A 25,367-nucleotide genomic window follows, 5' to 3' on the forward strand; every position below is an offset into this window, starting at 1 on the left:
TAAGCAACAAGGGCAACTTGCAATCCTACCAAAGGCATCTGCACCAGACCATATTATTACAAGAAACATTGAACCCTATCCACAAAAGTAGGATTTTAAATAAAAGTCAGGAATTTCAGTTCTTAATTGTTTTAACAGACTCACAGGTCACTGATCAATTAATTTAACTTGTAGGTATACCATTATACCTACAGTGCTGAAATAAAGCTCACAGATTAACAGTGGCACTTTACGTGGTCAAGTTCAAGCTCTGTTTTACAAAGATACCACAAGAAATATTCATGAGTAGTCAGTCATTGAAGTTTCCATATGAAAAAACTTCATCTTCGCAATCATCCCACAAAAACACTGCTCCCTAAACCAGCACTTCCAGGTGATATGAGATGACATGGGACTGTTCACTCAAAAGAATCACAGAATATGCTGACTTGGAAGTGACCCATAATGATCACTGAGTCCAGTCCCTTCATGGTCCCTCAGCCCTGCACAGGACCATCCCCAAGAGTCACACCCCGTGCCTGAGGGGATCATCCAAATGCTCCTTGAGTTCTGGTGCTGTGCCCACTGCCCTGGGGAGCCTGTTCAGTGCCCAACCACCCTCTGGGGGAAGATCCTTTTTCTAATATCCACCCTAAATCTCCCCTGACAACTCCAGGCCATTCCCTGGGGTCCTGTCCCTGGTCCCCACAGAGCAGAGCTCAGTGCCTGCCCCTTCACTTCCCCTCCCGAGGAAGCTGGAACTGCAATGAGGTCTCCCCTCAGTCTCCTCTTCTCCAGCTGAACACACCAAGTGCCCTCAGCCGCTCCTTACAAGGCCTCAAGGCCCTTCCCATCTTCGTTGTGCTCCTCTGGACGCTCTCTAATGGCTTCATATCTTCCTTATATTGTGGTGCCCAAAACTGCCACAATATTCAAGGTGAGGCCGCACCAAGAGATAGCAGACACCATCCTACACGGCCAGTGCTCCCTAACCAGTCCCTTACCTACTGCACAGGTGAGTTTTCCAGTCCTCTCCTGGAGCAGCCGCACGATCTGGGCCTTCTGTGTCGGGGCGCAGCGGCAGCACACGACGGCGGGGCACTGGCAGGCCAGCTCCATGAACTCGTACTCGTAGTACTTCAGACACACCTAATTTAGAGACCAGAGGCATCATTGATGGCTGTGCAGGAAGGTTTCCTCCAGCCACAGAGCTCTGGGGCTGTTCCCGGTTCGGAGCCTACCTCCAGGGAGTCCCCCGAGATCACGAGGGCGCAGTCGTGTTTCCTGCGGAAGGCGTTCAGCTCCAGGTGGGCTTCCCCACGGTTGGTCACCTGGGGAAAAGGATGGGAACTGGGGAGGGTTTGCCTCATTGGGGCGAAGAAAACCAAAAAGTCTCGGAGGGAGCAAAAGCAACACGGACAGGACAGGCAGCACACCAAGGGAGTCAAAGCACACCGTCAGAGAAACAAAAACTCAGAGGATAGAAAGCCAGGTCAAAAGAATAAAAACATCCTGCTGGAAAACAGTTGTGATCTCAGCATTCCTCCTGTCCTGAATTCAGGCCCCAAACAAGTCTTGTGAGAGGGGTACATGGGTGTTACTCACTAGTCTGAATATATGGATGTCCTGTGTCCGTGTCACCAAATGTGCGTTCTTGGCTGTACACGTGGCTGTCTCTAACTTATCCCCTGTCAGCATCCACACCTAAAACCCAAATATTTAATGCATTAGATACAAACTGAACAACCACGTCTGCAGGACATCTACAAGTACCACTTGCCAGTTCAGGTATATGAGAGGACTGTTAAAATACACATACAAATTATTCTCCTAAAAAACCCTTGTCTTAAAACACACAAGAAAATTCTCACACATGAAAGAAAGCAAAGCTTTTAAAGAGGCTGAACCGCAGAGGAAGTTACAAACTATGTATAACATTTTTCCCACCTGCAATATTTCAAGATTCTGCTGATAAACCCACAAAATACAAGCTAAAAAAATGTGTATGTGTGTGTGTTAACGTGTCCCTCCCCAGCCATTTCTCGAGCGGGCCCTGCTGCAGAAAGATCCCTCCTGGCCCTGCCTGAAATGTGGATGATGCAACTGGGATTAGCTCACTGCTGATGTGTATGGCTGGAACACACTAAGTTACTTGAGGTTTGGGGTTTTTTTAGGTTTTGTTTTTTTTTTTTTTTAAATATACACTGCTCCTTTTATTTTGTGCTGGTGAAGGGGGGGGGAATTAGAATGCAATGTCAGCAGCAATACCATGTTATAATCTGGCTGGGAATTCCTTCAACAGTGTAAATGTATCAGTTTGTTTTGCTTTTTTTCAACTAGTTTTTAATCTTTCAAGACACTGCTCAATAATATTTAATGAGAAAAAAAACTTCAAGGAAAAAAAAAACCAAAATAAAAAACACACAAAGACTTGCTTATTATAATTTGAGGCTGGAAAGAGATCTGATCTTAACAAGATGGTCCCTGTCATGGATTGCAAGACCCCCCTCACTCTTGATTTATTTCTCGCGTGCAAGGCCCTGATGAACATTCCAGTGCAAGGAGTGCTCAGCAGAGCTGTGCTCACGGTGTGATGACACATGTTCCACACCCCAACAGCCACAGTGAGGAAAGGAAAACACTTTGGAATGACAGTCCGGGGCTACACTGTGGGGGGATAAACCCACAACGTCACTAAGGAATTCTGTCCGATTCCTCTGGTCTCACTTCTCTGCTGAAGTCCCTGCTGTTTACAGGGATGGTTCCAAACAGAAAGTACTTTTGTAAGTCTGTCCCAAGCCTTGAACTCCACTTGCTACTTAAATCCCAAACACACAGCCCTGCTTTCGATTCACAGCATGGCTCGAGGCTTTTGCTCACTCTGCTACTTAAAGCAGAGAAACCCCAACCAGAACCTACTTTTCTTGCCCAAATCTGAATGTTTAATCCTTTTTTCCCCTCTTGTAGTCTGGGATCTGACTGATAAGTTTTCAGAGAGAGAAACTAGGTAGGCAGCACAGCAGCTCCCTCACCACTGAGCATAGCTCAGGCTCTAGGTGTCTGAGATGCCAGAGCTCAGAAAGCTGGGAAAAAAAAATCCAATCCTTGATTCTCTTGGCTCAGACTCCCCTCTAGTGGCTACTGAAAATGTGGATATTCCCAGCTCCAACCCCAGCACCACAGACCAAACACATCCAAACCTGCCTTGTTTCATGCAACTACCTGAAAGAAGGAATTGCCCAAAAGTCTCCCGTAGTTCCCCACCCTCCTGCAGACATTTCCTGTCTGTGCAGGAGGAGCCAGAGCATGTTAGGGGAAGAAAAGCACAAGAGGTGGCATGCTTTCGTGTGTTCAGGCAACATTTACTACTTCCAGCATGTTCTGTTCCCAAAGTGATGTTTAAAACGTATCACCCAGCCCCACCACAAAGGGCATCTGGTGAAGTGTTTACCTTGACAGGGCCCCCAGACTCCCTTTATTTACCGTCTGTAGGACAGTGCCATGCCCTCCAGAGGGTCTAAGCATTCCTGTTAGCAGGAACACTGGGTTAGGCAGACCTTAATGCCAGCATTTCTCAGCGTCTCCAGCGTGGGTCTGACATCGGCCTGCAGCTGATCCTCCACCCCGGTGAGACACAGCAGCTCCATCTCCATCTCCAGGCTCTCGATGACCGTGGCCACCTTCAGGGATCGGTCGTGCACACTCAGCTTCGCCTGGATGTACCGGGCCTGAGGGCAGAGCAGGCACAGCCACAGTCACCCTCTGCTTTTGTGGCAAACTGGGCTAACCAGCATGAGGGTCAACCACTGAACCTCCCTCTGATAACAGGCATTCAACCTGGTCTAGGGAGAGGTGTCCCTGCCCATGGCAGGGTGTTGGAATGAGATGGTCTTTAAGGTCTCTTCCAACCCAGGTCATTCTATGATGCAGAGATGCCACCTGTGAGGGCTGGTGAACACGAGGTGTATGTTACAGCATAAGGTGGGAAGTACTTCAGGGTATTGTTACCATTTTGTCCCCGTGTTCTTTCAGGTGCACAACGTGGCCTTGAGCACACAAAGGCACAGCAGCTGCTGGAGTGGCACCTGCAGAAATCCTGGAAGCAACTCCCTCACACCACAGGTCTAACCAAGGTTCTGCAACTAACACATCTACAAATGATGGCAACTGAGAATCCTAAGCATTTCCACTATCACATCTCTGCATTTAAATAAACAGTTCTCCTTTACATTCTCCTGCCTGGAGTAAGCAGGTCAAGTGCTGCGTGTAGAGACCCATCTAGCAAACCCCATGCATGAAGCCTGTGTTTCCATGAAGCCTGAATGGGTTATATTCAGGCTGTTTGTAGTTCCCCTGGATGTCAGAATACAAAAATGGAAATTAAAAGCCAACACATTTCCCAACACAAACACTACTTGTCTAACAAATTATTAATGATTGCAGAATTTATAACCACAAGAGATTAGAAGGCAGGATTCAGGAACTGCTTTGGAGGGTCCTGGCTGGGATCCAAGTTTTATACATATCACTTAAAAAGCAACTTTGATTAAAAGAACATCAAGACATTGACGAATGACAATTGTAGCAGAAGTAGGAGGGAGATGAGAGGCAGCACTATCATGAGAGCTCTGTGAGAATCACTTCAGTGATTGTTTAAAAACACAGGGAAAAAAAAAACAAATAAAAACTTACTTCAAAGTCCTGATACTGCTCTTCTGTCAGAGACTTCTTGGCTACGACAAGAACCCTCAGGCCTTCCCGAGCCATGTTACCACACTGGAAAGAAGGATCACATTGTAAACCAGAAACTCCACCTCCAGTAAGATGATTTATGCACAGCAATGTGGAGATGCCAATGTAAGATAGCAGGTTAAGAAAATAACCATCCCATTTGAGCAACTCGAGTGAGTCTATAATATCTGATAAAGTGCATGATAAACCCGAGAAAAAAAAGGAGATCTGCAATGGTTTGTAACCTATGCCAGTGATCAGAAAGAAAAATGTCCTCTCTGCTATACCAGGGTGGCAAAAACAATCCCATTGATTTAATTGTCTCTGTCTCTTAAGTAAAAGGACAAAAGCCTGTGATTTGCAGACTTCACATTTTTGGCCATCAACTCTTTTAAAATAAGACTAAGTTCTTATTATTTCTGTGAACACCAGAAAATCAGCAATTGAAGCTACCGTTAGGATGCCCCATCCCTGGAAGTGCTCAAGGCCAGTTTGGATGGGGTTTGGAGCAACCTGGTCTAGTGGAAGGTGTCCCTGCCCATGGCAGGGGGTTGGAATGACGTGGGCTTTAAGGTCTCTTCCAACTCAAACCATTCTGTGATTCTATGAACTCTGTGCTACCATTACTACTAACCCGACAAACATGTCTCAGTACCAAGATGCCAAATGTAGTTTTGAAATTAGACCTTTCAGTCTAAAATAGATCCAAACACAGAATCAAGCCCAAGACAAATTCAGTGAGTGTCAATCAGTTTTTGAGCTAAACCCATTTTATTTACAGGACTTATTCTGCGCTAAATATGCTGAACTTGCCACTTGACTTCCTTGTCAAATATATACTACATATATATTTGGCTGAAGGTTAATCCAATGAATTGCCAAGATCAGTGACCTTCTGGCTTACAGGTATTTTAGCAAGTTTTGCCAGGTGTTTTTCTGGAAAGAGAAAAGCCCCCACACGAGGAACCCCCCGAGCACAGGAGGGACAGCCCCGTACCTCCTCTTCCAGCCAGTCGTTGTACTGCACAATTCCAGCCATCACCACATCTGCCCCCTTCATATAGAAGGTGATCTCTCCTGTAGATTCATCCTGCAGATGAGAAACAGAACAGTCTAAGCTGGGCCAGAACTGGCAGATTTGGAGGGGCCTCAGCAAGTTAGTGATGAGTTCTCAGCACAACAGTCAAAGAAATGTCTGTACTGGGTCAGGCTGGAGGTCCACCTGGCTCTGCATCTTGTCTAGGGGCTAAAAGGAGATGCTTATTCAATTCCAACTCAGTTACTTGCAGCAGGAATTAACGTTTAGACAAGGAGGATCAGCTTTTTAATCAGCCACACGGCATCTCCACACAGACACCTCTCAATCCTGACTGTGCGTGCCCTCAGAATAACCTCTAGCCCTCACCTTGAAAATGTATTTCATGCTCACCTGAAGCAATAAAACAGATGCATGAAGCTTAACAGAGCAAAAATCACTCTAATTTACCCCCTCTGTTACATTACACGGTATAAGCAAAATTAAAGCTTCTGCTTGCCACAGAAAGGTCAGGTGGTTGCCTGCCTTATCTGATACAAGCAATTTATAGGCTGCAAGTAAAGCATATTTACATTACCACAAATTAAAAAATCCCTTCTAACCAGGCAGATACCTAAGGAGGCCACAGGCATTAGTATTACAAGCTAATGAAAACGCTGGCAATTTCCTCAAAGGAGACAAAACAATGACTAAGGAACAAACTGCTCTGTAAACTAAGATAGCCACCAGGGATAGGAAGAAAACAAAGTGAACACGCAAAACCAAAAAGCCCAGAAAGGTCTGCAATAGACAGCTGTGAATGAAGGGGGCAAAGTACTTCAGGAAAAAGAGAAATGAAAGGAAAGAATAGCAGACACTTCATTCTCTCACTAACAGATGGGTCAGTTTGTTCCATCATTACAGAAACTAGTGGTGGAGGTGCTCATACATGAATAGTTTGAGTAAGCAAATAAAAGCCTCATGTCCTGTGGTAAAATAGAGTTTATATCCACAGGGGAAAAAATAAAAGCAGCACCTGATGTTGAAACTAAACGTGGGAAGAAAAGTAGTATCTTTGCTGGGCAAATTAAGGATAACAAAGCTTCTTTACTGACCATTTTTGCCAAGCTCACAGAGATAGTCACAAGGACTATCTTATAATTAATCCTAACCATGGTTTTCAATGTCCTGAAACATCCAGCCTTCATGTACCGACAGACACACATCCCACATCCCCAGAGGAAAATGTGTCACTCTACCAAAACAAGTAGAATCTGCTTAAATAAAACACAACGCTTTTGGCAGTAGCCAAAGGTAAAGGTTTATCTATGAAATTATTTGATTAAAGAGTGTCTAACAACATCTCTGTAGGAAACTGAATAAAGACTCCACTTCCCGTGCTGCAGAACTGGCTTAGGATAGTTTAGATTTTTTGTCCAATATAAATACTGTATCAGCTATCTCCTTGCATTAGTCATTTCCTCTCCCTGAGTTCAGTAGGAGGTTAGTGCGTTCTCATATTATGGCAAGATCACACTATAAATCTACTCAGAGATTTGCCAGTTATATTGTTTTGGAGAAGCATCTTTTTCCACCGTGGTCTGACTCTGGCCACAGTTCAAAGGCTTCTTTCAATTCCAGATATGACAATAGCACTATCTTTGCTGTACAACAAAGATCATTCCACAGGGGTAAGGGGAAAAAACTGCAAAGAAAAAGAAGAATGGAAAATATTGTGGTCAAACAAACAGGCCTTCTTCAAAGAGGAAGATAAGTCAGTGCACAGAATGGTGAAGAAGCTGCTTGAGTTAAACAGAACTTCTTAGAACTGAAATAATCAGGTATAGAAATGACAGTTGATCACAAGGAAACAAGCAGATATTGAAAAACATACCCCAAACCAGGCAACATCTGCTACTTGCTTTCAGTATTAACTATTACTCTATTTACTAAAAGTTATATGTTGAAGGGGATCTTTTCATAGCAGCCAGAGCAGACGGGATGCACAGGGGAGATGGGTGCCTGCCAGGGACTGCAGGAACAGCATTACTGGGCTGGGCACAGGAATCACTTGCTGAAACTCCATCCCCAGGTTGTACAGGAAGCCTGGCAACATGATCACAGGGGCTCCCAACAGCCAAAAAAACTGCAGCTTATAAGAACGGGCAATACCTGCATAGCTGAGCAGAAAACTTTACCATTTGGATTCTACTCACTACAGTGGTGAGTGCAGCTTCATTTCCCTTCCTGCCTCATCACTCTGTGTTTTTTCTTCTGGATACTTCAGCTACTTTCCCTCCCCTTATTTTTGTTTTTTAAACAAGTAGCAGAGTTTTAGAAGATACACTGAAGAGGTAAACACCTTGAAAGTTGTGGATCAAAACCAAATGAGCACCTAAACATGTACACATATAAGTTTAAACAAAGTAAATTTTACTTGATAACTATTTATAAATTTTCTTTTTTTTTAAATGAAAGTGACAACCCTGATTGAAAATCTTATTTTGGAATATACAGGAACATGGCAAAGTAATACCCAGGCAGCCAATATCTGCTATTCAACCCTAACTCTGCACAGGGTAGAGAGGGAGCTGATTTTAGTGGCTTAGAGCAGCTGAATAGCTACAAAATAAAGACACTCAATTAACAAGCACAACAGAGAGAGACCAATGCTTCTTTAAAAGTATTTACAGTCAGGATCTGGGCCTGATGTTGCTCCCACTGACCACAAGTGGAAGTTTTGCTGTTTTTGCCAGCAGAAATATCCTAAATACAGAAATACAAACTGGAGAATTTCTTCCTAATGGGGGAGAAGGTAGACAATAAATAATTTAAAAGGAATAAGCTTCAAATCCAAAAGGTAAAAAAAAAAAAAAAAGAGGACTGTCTTCCACTTAGATGAGAAAATTTCAGGCAGAGGAAATGTTTACAACCTGTTTCCAGATACTCCAAATAAACACAGTGTAACCCAGTTTTACTGCAAAGTGAATAGGGGAGGGAAAAAATAAAAAAAAAAACCCACACTAATCTTACCTATTCTCCCCACCCTAAAATAAGAAAGCTGCAGAGCCCACAGAGTGACAAAAAAAAATCCAGTCTTGCCCTGGATTATAGGTTTCATATTCATGTTTCAGATTCCTGGTACCAATTATCTGTCTGTACTCTCAGTAAAAAAAAGTAACAAGGATGTTTTAATTATCTCCAAAAGAAATATTCAGATTGCTTCAACTTGTTTGCTCCACAGGCAAACAGCAGTGCCTTACCACAGTGGGGTTTATCTTACTAACATAGTGCTAGAGAGTCAGTATTAAAAACTAACAATGATAATGGTGACAACTCTTTTTAGGCACACTTTGTTGTTGTTCTTTCTTTTTAAAGAATTTTTTTTTCTGAGGCTCTGATCTTATCCTAGATTTTATCTAAACCCACAGTCGTGTATGATTTCAGCTGGGCACGTATTCAGCATGTGCAGTGCCTGCTGCTGATCGAGGTACTTGCACAACTGCTCCCTTTCACCTTAACTCAGCTATTTGCAAGCCCTGCTGGTGACACTGTGTGCTCAGCCTGGCTGTGGGCTCTGTCCAACAGCTCACACCAGAAATCATCTCCACAGCTCCCTGCAGCTCCAAGTGCTTCCTCCCGTGGTGCTGTACTTCCACAGGCTCTGAGAGGACTTTTCATGGCTGGCAGAGATCTGGGGAGCAGATTCACAAGACCACTAACAATATCATAAAGTTGTTGTGGCATCGGTCGACAATCCCCTCCCTCCTTCCCACCTGCTGCCTTCTCCATCATTCCTTGTTGTACCCCACAATGCTCTGGAGATGCAGTGTAAGCTGGACCCGTGATCCTGCTTGGCTCCTGGCTGACCCTGAGGGGGGAAGGCACTTGTGACCAGGGTCCATTCACAGCCCCAGTCCATCCCCCAACCCTCTCAGCTCTGCCACCACGACAGTGGCACGGACATAGATGTTTGATGTGTTTCCCTTCATGTTTTGCCCAGTGACAGTGCAGAGCCTCCCTCACTGGAGATATTCCAGAACCACCTAAACACAATCCCATGCCATTTGCTCTGGGATAACCCTGTTTGAGCAGGGAGGTTGGACCAGATGCCCCCCTGTGGTCCCTTCCAGCCTGACCCATCCTGTGATTCTGTGACTGACAGGAGATCCCGCAGGACACGGAGCTCCCGGCGCCGCTCACCCGGACGATGATGCCCATGCGCTTGCTCTCGTAGGTGAAGGGGAAGATCTGGAGGATGGTGAAGTTCAGGATGTGGCCGCCCGGGGTCCTCAGCTGCACGGAGGACTGGTCTCTGCCCACCAGCGTCAAGCCCACGCTCTCGGTCCACTGTACCAGGGCCACCTGAGGGAAGGAGGACACGGTGAGGGCGCCCAGAGCCCACCATGAGGGGAAGGGATAGTGGGGGTGTGCAGAGAATTCATTAATGGTGCTATCAAACAGATCTGTTGATAAACACAGGTGCTCCTCTATGCCTCTTCCTAGTGGCTTTCCATGATTTAGAAGCTTACTAACAGTATTTTCGTGGTTTGGGCAGCCCAGCTCCTGCCTAGTTCAGCTGCCAGGCTGTCCTAGACTCTCAGCAAGAGGTGGTCACCGTTCGACTGCCACGTTCAATTGGACATGAGGAGGAATTTCTTCATGGAAAGGGTGGTCAGGCATTGGAAGGGGCTGCCCAGGGAGGTGCTGGAGTCCCCCTCCCTGGAGGTGTCCAAGGAATGACTGGATGTGGCACTCAGTGCTCTGGGCTGGGTGACAAGGTGGGGATCAGGCACAGGTTGGACTCCATGGTCTGGGAGGTCTTTTCCAACCTAAATGATTTTGGGATTCTGTTCCAAAGGAAAAAGGGCAGGCACAGGGACCCTCTGCCCAGCCCTGTGGTACCCAAACCTCCTTGGGCACATTTGGTAAATCTCTTTACAAACACTTGCTTTTTGAAAGTGCTATGTCCCAGCTTGCTGTTTATGAAATCAGGAATTCAAACCAATGAATTCACCCTGGATTTAAAATATCAAAGCTAGAAACACTAATGCAGCCCATTAAAAATTCATATTCGAAAAGCAAGCAAACAAAATGAGCTCTGTTATTATTTATCTGTTCAGTAGTAACAGTTCATCAACACCTTTCAAGCTCTGTAGTGATCAGCAAGACAGCTGAAGGCAGGCTCAGACACTTCTTAGCAGAGCCCTTCTCCCTAACCATTAAAAATACTGAAAAAAACAAAACAAACAGAAAAAAAAACCCTAAATCAACCTCAGATTTTTCAAGGCACACACCAGAAGTCATTTAACTGAACTTAGGTGGGTATCATTTTGATTGCAGCTTCCAGTATTTAAGGACCTACAACACTGAATTCTTTACTAGCTTTCACCAGACTGCAGCTGAGTCAGGACAGAAGACCAAAGCCTTTATTTTGCTTCCCTGACAATCCCCCCAGAATCTCCACCTCAGCTGACACATCCATCTAAGACTGAGCTTGCTGAGACTTAACTCTAGAAGCTGTCTGGGTAGTAACAGATGGGAGCAGCAGCTGACACGAGCCCATATATCACCAGCCTCCAGAAAGGATCAAGGGACACTTTCTCCAAACAGACATGAAATACTGGAAGTGTTTTACAGTGACATTTTCAAAGGCAGAAGAGCACTGGGGACATGGTTGCCGCTGACTTGAAGATTAATTATACCTTATGCCTTTCAGGTTCTGCCTTTAAGTGACCACAAATGCCTTGGAAAAAAATGAAATTTATTTTGGGAAATCATAAACATGAGATACCAATAAAAATGGAACTTGTAAATTCTTGTACTGGGTCTAGATCTTGTTATAAGAATTGACCCAGTTGGGTCTAATTGGAGAATCTTTTGTGAACTCAGACCCCTTTCATTCAAAATTAGGCATAAAAGAAAACTTAAAATAAACTTTTGGTTTCATAAAGTAGTCTTAAATTGTCAGATTAAAATAAAACTCAAGAAGTGGTTGAGTTGGCTTTGCCTTGAAAGACCTTAAACCAAATATTGATTCAAATTGACTTAAATATTAGTAAGTTTTTGCAGGCTTACTCAAAGATTACAAATCAAAGGCTCTTTCAAGCTTATCTTTGAAAAAGTTTCTTCAAGTCATCCTCAGTGCATTAAAGTGTGCAGCTAGATAATCCTCCTAACAGTCTCCCAGAGCAGAGATGGAGCTTGGGTTTCTAATACTTTGGTTAATAAATAATTATTGAGAACTGCTCACAACACAGTGTTATGTGTGATGTTCAGCCTGACCAGCACTGGCTGTTGATTTGTCCATGTCAGTAAGCTGCAAATGCCTGGAGACACAAATCTCTGCTCCCAGCTCAGCACCTCCTTTTTACAGACACCTCCTCCCTCCTTCCCTGCCAGCATCTCATTTAAATCCTACATCAGGAAGCTTTAAACCTCCAGAAAGAAAAGTCTTGTACAGAGGAACAAATGGATGAGCAGTCAGAGATGCTACCTCATGCACAGGACACACTTCAAACTAATTGACTGCAGACCACCAGGAACTGGGGATGGCCCTGAAATGGTACCTCAATGGGAGGGGAAGAAGAATAAAAGAAATCCCCTTTCTCCATGCTGTTCCTGAGCAGGTGTGGGTCCTGTCTCACCTCCAGGTGAACCACGGGGGCCGGGGGTTGACTCCATGAACGTGCCACTTCCCAGGCTCTACAGTACTTAATGAATAACTACTGAGAGAGACAGTGATGTCATTTTGAAGTGTTCCCATCAGATGTACTAAAAGTATTGACATTACTGTCTCCACTCAACAGGGAATACAATGGGCCTGGCCTTTGGGAAGTGCAGTGGCACCAGTGGAAAAAACAATGGCAACAGAAGCACCGACAGCTCTTCTGGCAGGGTCCAGGCACCTGGGACAGGGAGCATGTCCTGGCTCCATGTGAGACAGAGGAGGTTTATTCTGTGTTGAGGTGCTTTCAAGCCACAGTGAAAAGATGAGAAACATTCAACATGCAAAAATACGTTAACAGCTTAGACTGAGATTTAAAAGAGGCTTGAAGGCCCTCAAACACCTCCACCAAACACACTCACTGAGGAGGGAAATCAATAAAGTGACCACACGCCTGGATTTTCCAGCTCCATCCAGGCCAAGCCCGATACTGATCTGAGCATTACAAAGCAGAGCAGCTCCAGTGGCTCAGCACACCATCCCCAAACTTTGCTCTTTCCGACAATTAAATTACCCAAGCCACCACTGAAGTGGATATCGACTAATAAATTTCATTCTAAAGAGACAAATTGATCCTTGCGTGCCATGAGTTGCTCTGCAGAGCCCCATTTAGGGCTGCCTGGGCAGGCAGAGACCAATTGATCCGTGCACCCTTTCATGTCCTGGCAGCTGTGGAGGGTTGTCAGGGTTAAAGACTGTTTGCCCAGGAATCTCAGGCACTCTTATCTCTGATCAGATTATATCTATTTCATTTCCCCTGTTAGTTACTGTATGGCCACAACTGACAACTGGCTCGCAGAGCCCCAAGGCTGTAACTGATATCTGAATAAAGATACTTCAAGACTTCTAAATGGCAGTGTGCACAGGAAACAAATTTAGGAAATCCTGCTTTCTGTTACAGGAAATGAATCCTGTGCCAACTGGTAGAAATTACCCTTGCTGTTAAAGTAAAGAGAATACAAGTTTTTGTACTCATTTCATAAACTGACCTTCCCTGCCATGGCAATATTTTATTGATATAAGATTTCAAAGGCTGGCTTTAACAGGAGTCCAAAGCCATTCCCCCACAGGGAATGTTATTTAACAGCATTGCTCCCTTCTGAAGGACTCCATTTGTGTTGATCCTGCGTTTTGTACCATCTAGTATGACACACAGAGCATGGCTAAACAATATTTGTATATCTAAGACCTACAGACAGTATTTCCTCAGTGCAGCAAAGCATATCTGATTTCTGAACCCGCTGTAATTCTCTACTTAAGATATCACAAGAAAGGAAAAAAGAATTTAAACAATAATCTTGGAAGGATTAGTTATCATGCTGTAGTAAAACAAACAAACAATATCCCCTGGGCATTTCAGACAAATTGCTGCATAAATATTTTAAAGACAGAACAGTGTAAGGAGAAAAAGGAAAAGAAAAATCACTGACTTCACTATATACCACAGTATATATGTAAACAAACAGAGAATCTGTGCAAAAATAGCCAGTAAATGCTTTAGGGGGAAAAAAACCCCCAACTTAAATGCAGATCACAAAAATTACCATCTGGAAATCATTCAGAACTCATTTCAATCCAAAGGCAGTTGCTTTCTGTAAGCTGCTTTTACAGGGGAGAGCAACACATTACAGAGGAGAAAAAGCAGGTAAACAAACCCCTGCCCTAGACTGTGTGTGGGAGAGGATGAGAGGACACCCACACCCTGCTCAGGGAGGAGGAAATGCTGGTTGGCACTGTGGGCACATCCATGGAGGAGGGAGAAAGAGCAGAGATGCAGCTTTTGTACAGTGAAGAGAAAAACACACTGTATGAAACAAATTAATTGCCTTACTTTGGAAGAAAAACACTATAGGGAAGAGTTTGAATGCATATGAAACATGGAAACTAACTCTGTGTGCCAGTCTTTCAGTAATTCATACAATCCCCAAATCCTCACACAGCTGGGCTTCTAACAAATAAATGTATTTCCATGCAAAGCATTTCTCACCTCTAACAATGAGGAGAGCCAGCTTCTCTTCTGATGTCAGAGGTGAAAAGCTTATTATCAGAGGCAAAGTTGGTTTATTTGGGGCAATAAATGGAAGAACCCTTCAAATGTAGTCAGAGGGGTGATATGTTCACATAGTATCAGTGGGATTCTCAGGGGAAGTGTCAAACTTCAGTCTCTTTCCATAGCACAGAGCAAGTGTAGTTATACAGATTAACAGAAAACAAAGTGATTAATCTTGGTTGCACCAAAAGATATACCCAAGAAGTGTAACCAATAGCAAACCTGTGTTTTATTCCTCCTGTCTTTGTCACAGAAGGAAGCAACGCTATAATTAAATTTTCCAAATTTTGCAGACTTTTGCAAACACTTAAATTGAAGGTCCTGTATTGAACCTGATCTCTCCAGTGTGTCCAGTTAAAGTTCCCAGTGAGTGTTTGGAGAGCTGTAAAGTTTTTCCCCCTTGTACCACCCTGCATAGCCCTGGCTATGCTGGGGGCTGGCAGAGACCTGGCAGGGCACAGCTTTGCTCCAAAACAAACTTGTGCACTTCACTCTTGAGCACTGGGCCTGTCCATCTGCATGGGAAGGGATGTGTCCTGGGTCAGCAGTGCTGCCCAGTGTGATTTACAACTTTTCACTTGGTCTGGAAGTTCAAACACCTCACAGAGCAGGGACAAGCTGAACTCTGTGAGTATTCTAACCCCCTCCCACAGGTTTCCTCCCCAAACAAGATAAAACTACCCATAATTCACCAAACACAGTCAAAGGGACTCATGGTGTTGAAGTGCAAAATAAACCCTGGACAAAAGCTGCAGAAACGGGAGTAAAAATTCTGTGATGATGCAACAGATCCCAGTCACCATGTGGATCTGTAGCTTCAGGCAGAGAGGCAAAACAGCTGAGAGGGCACTTATGGTGTATCCATAAGTGGTGTATCCATAAACGCATTAAAATATTATCCCCTCCACTAAACTGGAGCACTGCCTCCAAATATCTGTGTTTTTTCCCAGCAACGGGCATACAAAAGTATCACATTGATACTTTTATCCACCCCAGTGGGTACTGACCTCATCAGGACTGGAGGCCTGGTACACCCTGCAGGAGTCCTCGTAGTGTCTCTCAGCCTCTGCCTGGTCCGTGACCCCGTTGGACTCGTACACGGGGGTCACGTTGTGGCACAGGGCGATGGCCTTCACCGCCTCGTGCACACGGCTGCTCATCGTCTTCCGCACCTTCGTGGCCAAGGTGAGGCCCTTCACTGCAGGGGGGTCCTGGGATTGCTTATAAACAAAGAAAGGAGAATTACTGTGAGGGAAAAAAAATAATTAAATGAAGTCTTTACTTCAGTGAAGACCATATATGAGGCAGCTGTGCACACTGTCCCCAGAAATGAGGCACACTCGACACAGACCTCAACTCAGGCCATCGCTGGAAACACTCCAGGCCAATCCAGCTCCTTTACTGGTCCAATAAAATGCCCCCAAAGTTTTACCTAAGTTTTTGGAACGGTACACCAGGAAAACAAACCTTCAGTTGCAGATCCACCAGACACCAAATGGTGATTGAGCAAAGGCAGAAGACTCAGTGAAACCACTTTCTGTTCCACAAAAGACTGGTTTGGTTTGGAAAATTTACACTCACTTAGGTTTCACGTGCAAGAGAATATAATTGGTGAAAACAGAAAACAGATGACTCTTATGGAGCTAGAAAATCTTAATTACATTCATTTAATTTTTAATTTCATCAATTCAATTCAATTTTTAATACTATTTTTAATATCAGAATGGGAGTCTTCAGATAATTGCACAATTACTAAATTATCCTGGTTGAAGAAGGGACACACAGTGATCCAGTTTCCTGCTCTGTTAACCTTTAGTGTCAAGAGGACAAAAGTTTCACTTCCAGGTCAAAGGCCACAACGTGGTAAAAATAAGAGCAAAGAATAAGAACTACAGTTCAAAATGAATCATTGCCAGCAAATGCTCCTCATTATAAGGAATCTCACTTGGTAATTATACAAGTTTTATGAGACAGATTCTTTACCAGGGTAATTCCACGTGTTATTTTCCACACTAGTGATTAGGATACAAGATCTTCAAATTTAATATTGCTGCTCATCAGCACTGCTGCCAGAATCAAACAGCAAACCCTCAGCTGAAGTGCATTCAGTCACTAGTCACACACTGGAATAGTCAGGCACCCAAATGTTCTTGACAAATATTGAATACTCTGGCAAATAATTAACTAATAGTCAAGTTTTCTCTAGAGACTGAGTACAGCACTGAGGACAAACAGAACTGAAGTTTGGGGGTTTGGGGGGTTTTTGCTGGATTTCTTTTTTTTTTTTTAGTGCAGTTCAGTCATTTAAGGGTCTCAAGACCTAGAGAAGAATGAGATGCTAAGAACGAGAAGGGAAAGAGAGAGAGATGCCTAGATATCTAAATAAATGTCTGTTATTTTACACTCAGACCTCAGTAACAAGCACATAAACCCTCTTACACTTGCATGTGCTGGGGCATTTAAACACTGGGGACGTAGAACTACCTACAAATGCAGCAAGAAATCATGTTATTTATGCATTGAGCATCCAATGACCTTCAGACTTTTCCAAACAGTAACAGACCTCTGCCATTATAATTCACCATTAGCCCAGTGACCTGGTAAACTTTTGTGAATGAAGAGTTAATTGATGCAGTTCAATTCTACCTGGGTGTATATGCTGAATATGTGGCTCTGCACTTCATCCATGGAGTCCAGCCCGTACGCCACCGTCCCCAGGTGGAGTCGCTTGAAGACCATCTCGTTCTGTGTCAGAGTTCCTGCAACAAAAGCAGCACCAGACATGGAGTGGGAACCAACACACCTCTTCTCCAGCACTCCTTCTTGTCCTTGTGCCTCAAATTCAAGATAAACTGGGCCAGAAGCTGAACCAACCACTGCGCCAGACTCTCAGCACAGGCCGGGGCTGGCAAAAAAGAAAATATTTGCCTATTTGTCAACCTGAAGGCTGATTCTCCTGGGAAGCAGTGGGGCATAAATAAGAAAGAGATTCACCCCACAGTCAGTGCCAGCACGAGCTGCAAGCATAATTCTGATCCCGTTGGAACAAAAAAAACCTGGAAACAACTTCAATGGGACCAGGATTTTATGTCAGACCAAGCTTTTCATTACAGCTTTCAGAATCGAGCCCAACTTCAAAAGTGTAAAGACAGCAGCAAACAGGCTAATGATATGTTTCTGCCTACCTGTGTAAGCTATCTTTAGCTGGCTTTGAAAACTAGCTCTAAAAAGTTGATTTTAATTTTATTTTTACCCTCAGCTTTTGTTTTAATAGCATGCTTTAAGTGTTCTTTGAAGTAGTGTAACATTCCTGTCCTACCTTACCTATAGTGCCTTCAGAACAAAAAAAAAAAAAAGAAGCAGAACTTTTTTTCAAAAACTGATTAAATCATAACGTCAAAGTGACAGGAAATGCATATTTCTTCTAGTCCAAAAAAAACTTACATTATACTCTCTGCCTGGCCAAAAACGTAACAAAATCCCAACAACAACATTCCATGACTTTCTACAGATACCTGTTTTGTCTGTAAGCAAATAGGATATCCTGCCCAATTGCTCAGGAATAGTGCTGGATCGAACCACAGTGCCAGGGATTTTGGAGTCTCTGCGGATCACCCAGCTGTAGACAATTTTCCCCATGTCCAGGTTCACACGTAAACTGTGCAGGAGGGAGGGGGAAAAGAATAAAAAAAAAAAAAAGATATCACCGGTTAAACTTCAGAAAAAATCCTTGTGAACTGCCACAGTGCAATGAAAGGACACACAGTCCACCCTGACTTTGAGCTGCTAAAGAGGGTGTTTCTGGAGGAGTATATTCAAAGTGAGTGGTCGGGTGGCAAAGGTAATTACACTGTAATTCAAAGACAGATGATAAAATTACAATGAGAAGAACAGATATGATTTGAGGGGAAGATGGACACAGAGTAAGGACAGTGTGATTGATCCACAGAGAGCAGATTAAAAATGGAACTGAAATGAATCCCAGTCCTGCACCCAATGTAATTTACTAATTCACTTCCTAATCCAGTACAATTCAATATTAAAGCTTCATTCCCCTCTAAAAGACAATTGTGTTCCATTACACTACAGGCTGTATAAATAACCCTCCTTTTCCGTTTTTTGCTCTGTTCTTATCAAAGTAACCAGGTAGTCCAAACAAAGAGAAGGGCCCTTAAATGACTAATCCACAGCCCGAGTCAGTGAATGGGTTAATAAGTTTGAACAAAGTCAGCAGAAACAACAAAGCAATTCTTATGTTTGAACAGTAACTTGATTTCTATTTCTAGATTTGTTTAGCTGTAAAATGAGGAGTAGATAAGAGTTTACGTGCTTGTTCATGGTAGAAGCATGGAGGGGGACACAAAGTAAGCAGTATTTTGCTGGGAAGCACTAACAATTGCTGCCTTACCTAATGGGAATGATGTTTGAGAACAGGAGGAGAAATCTTATGATCTGAAGATACCAACGGCCAGCAAAGTGCTGGAGGGCCACCATGACCAAGGAGACCACCACGAGAGCCCCAAACAGGATCTTGGTAAGACAGTTCACTTCCAAATCAAAAAGACCAATCTAAAAAAAATGAGAGAGAGACATTTCAAGCACACAAATGAAGATGTGAGCTCAATGTAATATTCACAAAGGAAATGAACCGCCATATCCAGAGAGACATTCCCCACTAGTCAGCTTCTCTTTTAAAACACTACAAACACATTTAAATTTATAAGCAATACTCTTGCCAGTTTATTAAATAAGATTTCCATCCTTTAGAAGCCAAGCAGCGCATGAAGAGGTGTGAGAGGACACTCTACAAACATCCCTGCACTGTGTCTTAGCTTTGCTATAATAGAATAATGCAGCAAAATGAGCTCTTCTATTCTGACTGAGACTGTCTCATTACAAACATATAAAACAATGGTTTAGCCAACCTTAAAAAAGTGAGAAGACACACGTATAATAGGATCAAAAAAATAAGGCGAAATAGGTTCTGTTATGGCAACTATCTTGAATCACAGGCTGGGAAACATCAATTATTCCCAAGAGGTTGTCCCTATAGTGTGTACATACAGTATTTGGAAGGATCTTCCTTAAAAAAATGATCAATTTCTGACCCTTTTATTTATTATAAGACTGTTTCTTCACCATACCTTACTTCTTGGGTTTGAAGTATTCATCACGCTGCGCAGTTCCCTTCCAGTGTAGAGGACAACTCCCACCACAGTACCTAAACAAACAAATATTTTCTCTATAAAAACACTTGCTGGATGTCAGGTGGAAAGGATTTTTAGCAGGTTAATTTCAGTAGCAACCAGAAATTGAAAAGGCTGGTATCAATATGACACTTAGGAAAACACAGACTGGAACAGAAAACACCCTCCAAGTCAGTAAGACTTCAACCACACTGCATCAACTCATGTACATGGAAAGAGCAGTCAGTTTTGCTCTCTCTCAGCCTTCCCTGACCCCCTTTTGCTGTCAGTTGTCTCTCCATACTATAAATAAAAGTTGGTGGGGATGGAGGACCTCTTGGATTTCCTCCCACCACTTGGAATCCCACTTTGGCGTTGCCTTACACCAGGTCCTTCACTGTGTCAAAATTCAATCAGTGCTCTGGGCTAAGGTTATTTATTGGTAAAGGTTGACACAATCAGAGTAAACACAATGAATTACAACAGCTTTCAAAGACAGAATTACCTTATTTTAAAATCTAAATTTACTTTAAGTTGTCTAATTACTGCTCCTACCATAAAGTGAATCATACCAACTCCTACCTTACTGTAACAGATGGAGCTGCTGGGAGGCCATCAGTGTATTTTAATGCTCTGTCCTACAGTTGCTAAAGAGCTGAGAGCAACAAAGTTCTCTATTTTCTTCTTGCAGAAACATAATACAGTTTAGTACCATAATTTACTGAGTTTCTCCAGGTTTTCTCCTTAAGACTTTGCAAAAAGCCATAAAGAAAAAGCTGCGTACCATCAAGAGTTTAAAAGCTGCCATTGTCAAGGTCTAATCTTTTTTTACCATAAAATTTTACTCTGTAGAAAATGGAGAAAAGCAACTCTAAAATACACCACTACTGCAAACACATTTCTACTTCATACTCTACTATTCCCCTGCTCTCATTAATAATCAAAGTTTTAATAGACTGTGAATTATTTTTAAATAAGACTGACTCAAAAGAGGTGGTTTCTAAAAATATGCCGAGAAACATTCCTTTAAAAAAATACCTCCAAAAACAACAACAAATCCCTGGAGCCAGATGGCAGGTGGTGGTAAGATCATCAGAATTCAAATCAGCAGATGGCACAGCTACTCCAAATCCACCTCAAACAGTCAGAGTCAGACCCATCCCTTCTACAGCAGATGGAGAAGCCACATAGCTCTGCTCAGTCTTTCAAGCAAGGGCTGCCCCAGTGAGATGGCACCACAACTCAGCAGCTTTCACTCGTAGAAGAAGAAAAATAATACCCACATTTTTTTCCTAACAGAAATAACCTACAACGTGCCATTTATTATTGCCATAGGAGAAACAAAACTGAGTATTATGTTGATAAGTGAGTCAAAATGGGAGGAAACACCTGTCAGGACTAGAAAAAGCTTGAAGGCACACTGATACGGGTAAAGAGAGTTTCTGGTTGTTTTATGGCCACTTAAAACAGACTCAACTGCATAAACCCTTTGAAATTATATTTGCAAATTCACTGTCAAGTCTCTCCATTTGACAACTTCAATTCCAAAACTGGACCTCAGAATTCCACTCTCCTTCAGCTACGGCCCTGCAAGCTTCACAAACACACCGGACAGGAGAGGAACAAGGCTTTTACTTTGACAAGCCTCTACAAGAGGGCATTGATTAATCTCAGGCCTTGGGAGCTTATCGTGTATATAAGTCAAAATCTGTCAAAGACTTTATTTTTTCCCTTTTTAAAAGTATATAGGACGAACTCAATGGAAGCACTTACCTGGAAATCTTTCATCTTAGCTTCTGTTACCAGAATCTATTTGACACCATTTCTGTTACAGATTAGGATGTCAATGTGGAGAGCAATTAAGTGCTATTCTGGCCCTACATGCTAAAGAAGTGCCCCAAAGGCCACTCCAATTCTTTCTCATCTAGGAATGTCCAAGAGGCAATTAGATGTCAGCTCAGGTCCCCAGAGGTGTTAGGACAAGTGGGAAACCTCATTCCAACTGCTAATTTCTCCAACTGACAGAGATTATTATTCCATTACAAAAATACCTTTAAAAATTGCTAACATATTGCCTTCAAAACAATTTCACACGTGTCTCCATCTTACCTGATGCAATCACTGTGCTGGCCCACAGGGTGTTTTCTATGCTCAGACTTTCATTTACTGGAGGGTCACTGTCCTCCTGCAATGGGATGAAAAGAAACAAAATTGTCAGTAATGTAAAAGAGCAGAGTCACACAGAGGTGTTTGCAGAGGGATGTTGGGAGAGTTGGTAGAGGGGTTCTTGACAGGATGGAGGATTTTCATAAACCCTGGTAAATCTCTGGGTTAAAAACATGACCACTTTATTTCAGTGGGGATCTATTAAGACACTTCTGCCTGGTAGAGGTCTCTGGGAATCAAAAATGAGCAAGGGATTTGTCAGCAGTTCTCCAAAGAAATGTTCCCTCCCTGGGCTCATGTGGCATTTCTCCTGCTGCTGTAAGACCTCACTGAGAACCTGTTTGGGCAACAACTTTTAAAAGGCTCTACCTGTCTCCTATTCATTACAAACCCATTTGCACTCTGAAAGCTCCCCCAAGGGTATTGGATGAATCTCTCAAAATTGTCATTATCCCACTGAGAGGAGAAAAAAAAAAACCAAAACCAACAAATCGACCTTTTGCCCCAACAATGCACCTTTCCCAACAAGTCAGAAGAGATATGTTTTTAATGGTGACATTTCTCAGTGGCTCAGTGCTGTTGCTCCCTGAAATGGGGGCAGATATAACTGAGTTCACATACACTGCATTCAATTGAAGGCAAAAACCCAACCGACTCATATTTAAGACTGTAATTCCTGACCCAGCTGAGATCCCCTTTTTTTTTCTCCACAATTAAAGGATTTTAATCCTACAGAGTCCATGGTGGTCCAGATTTTCTTCTGAACAGCCACCATGAATATGCAAGTACCAATCTTTGTCCAAGTGTTCATGTCTCATACCTTCAGGTGAAGTCCTTAATCCCAAAGAGCCTGTGGCATTGTCTCCAAGTCAAAGTTTTGATTTTTATTTCACGGATTTTATGAAGAAAGAAAAGGAAAAATAGAAAGAAATGGCAAGACAACTCCACTATTTCTCCTGAAAAACCCTGGCACCCTGGTAGCATTCAGCAGTTTGCACAGCAAACACTACAGGTTTGATTTCAAGGATATGTCAGTGAGACTCACCCTTGTGAAGGTCCCCACAAAGTTGTGGATGTCAATATTGGGCTCCTCTGCATACACATAGGATCGGATTTGCAGCAGGTCCTATAAAACAGACACATTTTGGCAGACAGACAACCACATTTTAATAATGTGCAAGTGTTTCTACCAGAATACTTGAGCAAGAGTTACTTATCAAGTTAAGGCAATTACTAAATCTTGTTACTTACTGCAGCCCAAGTGTCTGAGAGAACATACAGCTGGTGTACCAGCTCCACTGAGGAGTATTTCTTGGAAGGATACCTGAGAGACTCCTGGGACTTACTCAGATCTCTGTGCCCCATAAAAGAAATTTCAGCCTGAATAATCAAGGCAGCCTAAGACACTTCTTACCTCATAGCAATGAAGGTTTAGTTTTCTGAGACAACCAAGGCACACCCTGTCACTCAATATGTAGTGTCACTAGGACAGTTCGGGGGTGGCAAGAAGATAAAGCCAATTCTGCACAGGGTTTTCACTGCTGACTCCTACACAGGTATGAACTGTTCACTCCATGGAAAGAATGCCTTGTTTCAAAGGCTTTGTACAGAATAAACTTCTTGCACTTTTTACAGATAGAACATCAATAAAGCAGGTGCTCTGATTTCCCCTGCCTTTTACTTGTTTTCTTAAAAAACAAGCAAACAAAAAAACCTCACCAACAAACAGCACACAAACTGCTTTAACTAGAGATTTTGGGAAATAGCATGTTTGGTGGAGGTTTTATGCTTATTTTACATCATACAGTAGAGCTTCCATGGTGACACCTCCCCAATGAAAACTGAGCAGCCTCTGAAGCCATTTCAGAGGGCAACAAGACCTGTCCTGCACTGAGTGGCAACAATGGTCTCTGGAAAGGAAAAGGAAAACAGGAGCATCCTACCATGAGCCACCTGAAGCTGCTGACCCCAGAGACTTCCTGCAGTGCTTGTGGTGAAAGCCCTGTGGCACAGGGGCACCCAGCCTCCCCTTACCTGACACTTCACCTGGAGCTCAGGAGGAGCTGCTTTGCACTTGTACTTCTGGTTGCCAAAGCTAATCTGTCACACGCCCTGAGCAGAATGATGCCCTTGGGTGCCCTGACGCACCCAAGCATTTTTCAGGCAAAACATGCCCAGGTTTACCAAGGAGAGGTTTACAGCAGGAGCTTACAGAAGCAGTTGGCAGCCTCTGGGTGCAGGTGACGGGCAGGCGCAGCTTCCAGTCTGTCTCCCCATCCAGCTGGTCGGTGCGAAGGAAGCAGGACCCTGTGGGTTTTCAACAGCAGTCAGTGCTCCTTCCAGCTCTGTCTTAGCTACATCTCTAGATAACTCACAAACTGGCTCCATATCTAGGATATTCATGTCCTTCTTTCTTTGGAAACAGTATCTGATTCCAAGCAACATTTGTTAATAACGTAAGGATGATGTTCCTGCATCACGCATTCATTGCCTCCCACTAGTCCAGAATACAGTGAGACACTGTATTTTTAAGACATTTAAAATGTTCTCATTAGTCTTTATACTTTCTAATCCTTCTGATCAAACATTTCCTTATCCCACACTTAACAAAACAAACCTGAACAGCAACTAAAATGATTTACATCTAAAATGCAAACTCTTATGCAACCAGATACATCTACCCTGGATTCAACTCCCCATGCTCTTTGATTAGCAAACAAAAACCAGAGTATAAACATGCCCAGAAACGGTGGTCCATAAAACTGCTTGAATTGTCTGTCTCTCTAAAATTTTACTATTATCTATCTCTTTCACGTTTCCAAAAGATAATTTTCTTTAAACAACCAGTGAAAGGTTAATGGCTATTTTGACAATTGGTTCCAGATGTTTACCATTCTTCTCCGACGTCCTCAGGAAGATCATGTCAGCAGGGACCCGCTGGTTCTGGGAGGAGAAGAAAGGCCATTATTGTGCACCCAGCCCTGCACGCGTGTGCAGCTCCTTGCACGGCCCCACCGTGACCAGCAAAGGGGAGATGGGGGAGAAAGGGGATTCCTTTGTCAAGCTGAAGCCTGGGATTCGTTTTGCTTTGAATCCTAAACTCGCTTCCCTTCAGAATTCCAAGTGCGGAATAATAACTGGTGCCAGCTCCCACTGCCCAGACCCAAGGGCTTGCTTTACAAAAGGGCTGGTGAGTAATTCTAGAAGTATGAAGAAATCCTAAACTACTAATGCTGGTTTCCTTTCAAGAAGTCCCATGCTAGAAGAAAGGTTGTATCTGGGATCTACAGCCACCAGTTTTCTCTTTTTGTACTGAATATTTTCATACTAATGGTTTTAAAGGTCATAGCTGCTTGCACAGAGAGTGTGTGGGAAAAACATAAAATCAGTGGATAAAAAAGCCCACATATGAACTTGTATAAAGGTGGAATTATACCAGTTTCTACAAATGGATCACTGTGCCTGCCAATACTGTGTTTACACCCAAAGCAACATTTGAATGTTGGGTTTTTA

At 43.2% G+C, this 25,367-nt stretch overlaps 1 protein-coding gene across 2 annotated transcripts in view; it reads right to left on the reverse strand.

Moving 5' to 3' along the window:
• ATP9A (ATPase phospholipid transporting 9A (putative)) overlaps nucleotides 1–25,367 on the reverse strand; it is a 55,865-nt gene that overhangs the window by 12,688 nt on the left and 17,810 nt on the right. For both annotated transcript variants that reach the window (XR_004360009.1, XM_032704912.1), the window contains exons 6-21: nucleotides 24,746–24,797; nucleotides 24,067–24,161; nucleotides 22,900–22,980; nucleotides 21,798–21,873; nucleotides 19,647–19,723; nucleotides 18,911–19,071; nucleotides 18,018–18,160; nucleotides 17,149–17,261; nucleotides 15,510–15,722; nucleotides 9,929–10,090; nucleotides 5,708–5,800; nucleotides 4,672–4,755; nucleotides 3,537–3,707; nucleotides 1,585–1,683; nucleotides 1,221–1,310; nucleotides 984–1,128 (exon numbers count right to left, since the gene is read on the reverse strand). Coding sequence is in view for 1 of the 2 variants with exons in the window: in XM_032704912.1 (XP_032560803.1) it covers nucleotides 984–1,128; nucleotides 1,221–1,310; nucleotides 1,585–1,683; nucleotides 3,537–3,707; nucleotides 4,672–4,755; nucleotides 5,708–5,800; nucleotides 9,929–10,090; nucleotides 15,510–15,722; nucleotides 17,149–17,261; nucleotides 18,018–18,160; nucleotides 18,911–19,071; nucleotides 19,647–19,723; nucleotides 21,798–21,873; nucleotides 22,900–22,980; nucleotides 24,067–24,161; nucleotides 24,746–24,797 (1,855 nt within the window). In the remaining variant the exon portion in view is untranslated. The remainder of the gene's footprint in view (nucleotides 1–983; nucleotides 1,129–1,220; nucleotides 1,311–1,584; nucleotides 1,684–3,536; nucleotides 3,708–4,671; nucleotides 4,756–5,707; nucleotides 5,801–9,928; nucleotides 10,091–15,509; nucleotides 15,723–17,148; nucleotides 17,262–18,017; nucleotides 18,161–18,910; nucleotides 19,072–19,646; nucleotides 19,724–21,797; nucleotides 21,874–22,899; nucleotides 22,981–24,066; nucleotides 24,162–24,745; nucleotides 24,798–25,367) is intronic.

This window comes from Chiroxiphia lanceolata, chromosome 17 (genome assembly GCF_009829145.1).
Source record: "Chiroxiphia lanceolata isolate bChiLan1 chromosome 17, bChiLan1.pri, whole genome shotgun sequence".
Taxonomy (NCBI): Eukaryota; Metazoa; Chordata; class Aves; order Passeriformes; family Pipridae; genus Chiroxiphia; species Chiroxiphia lanceolata.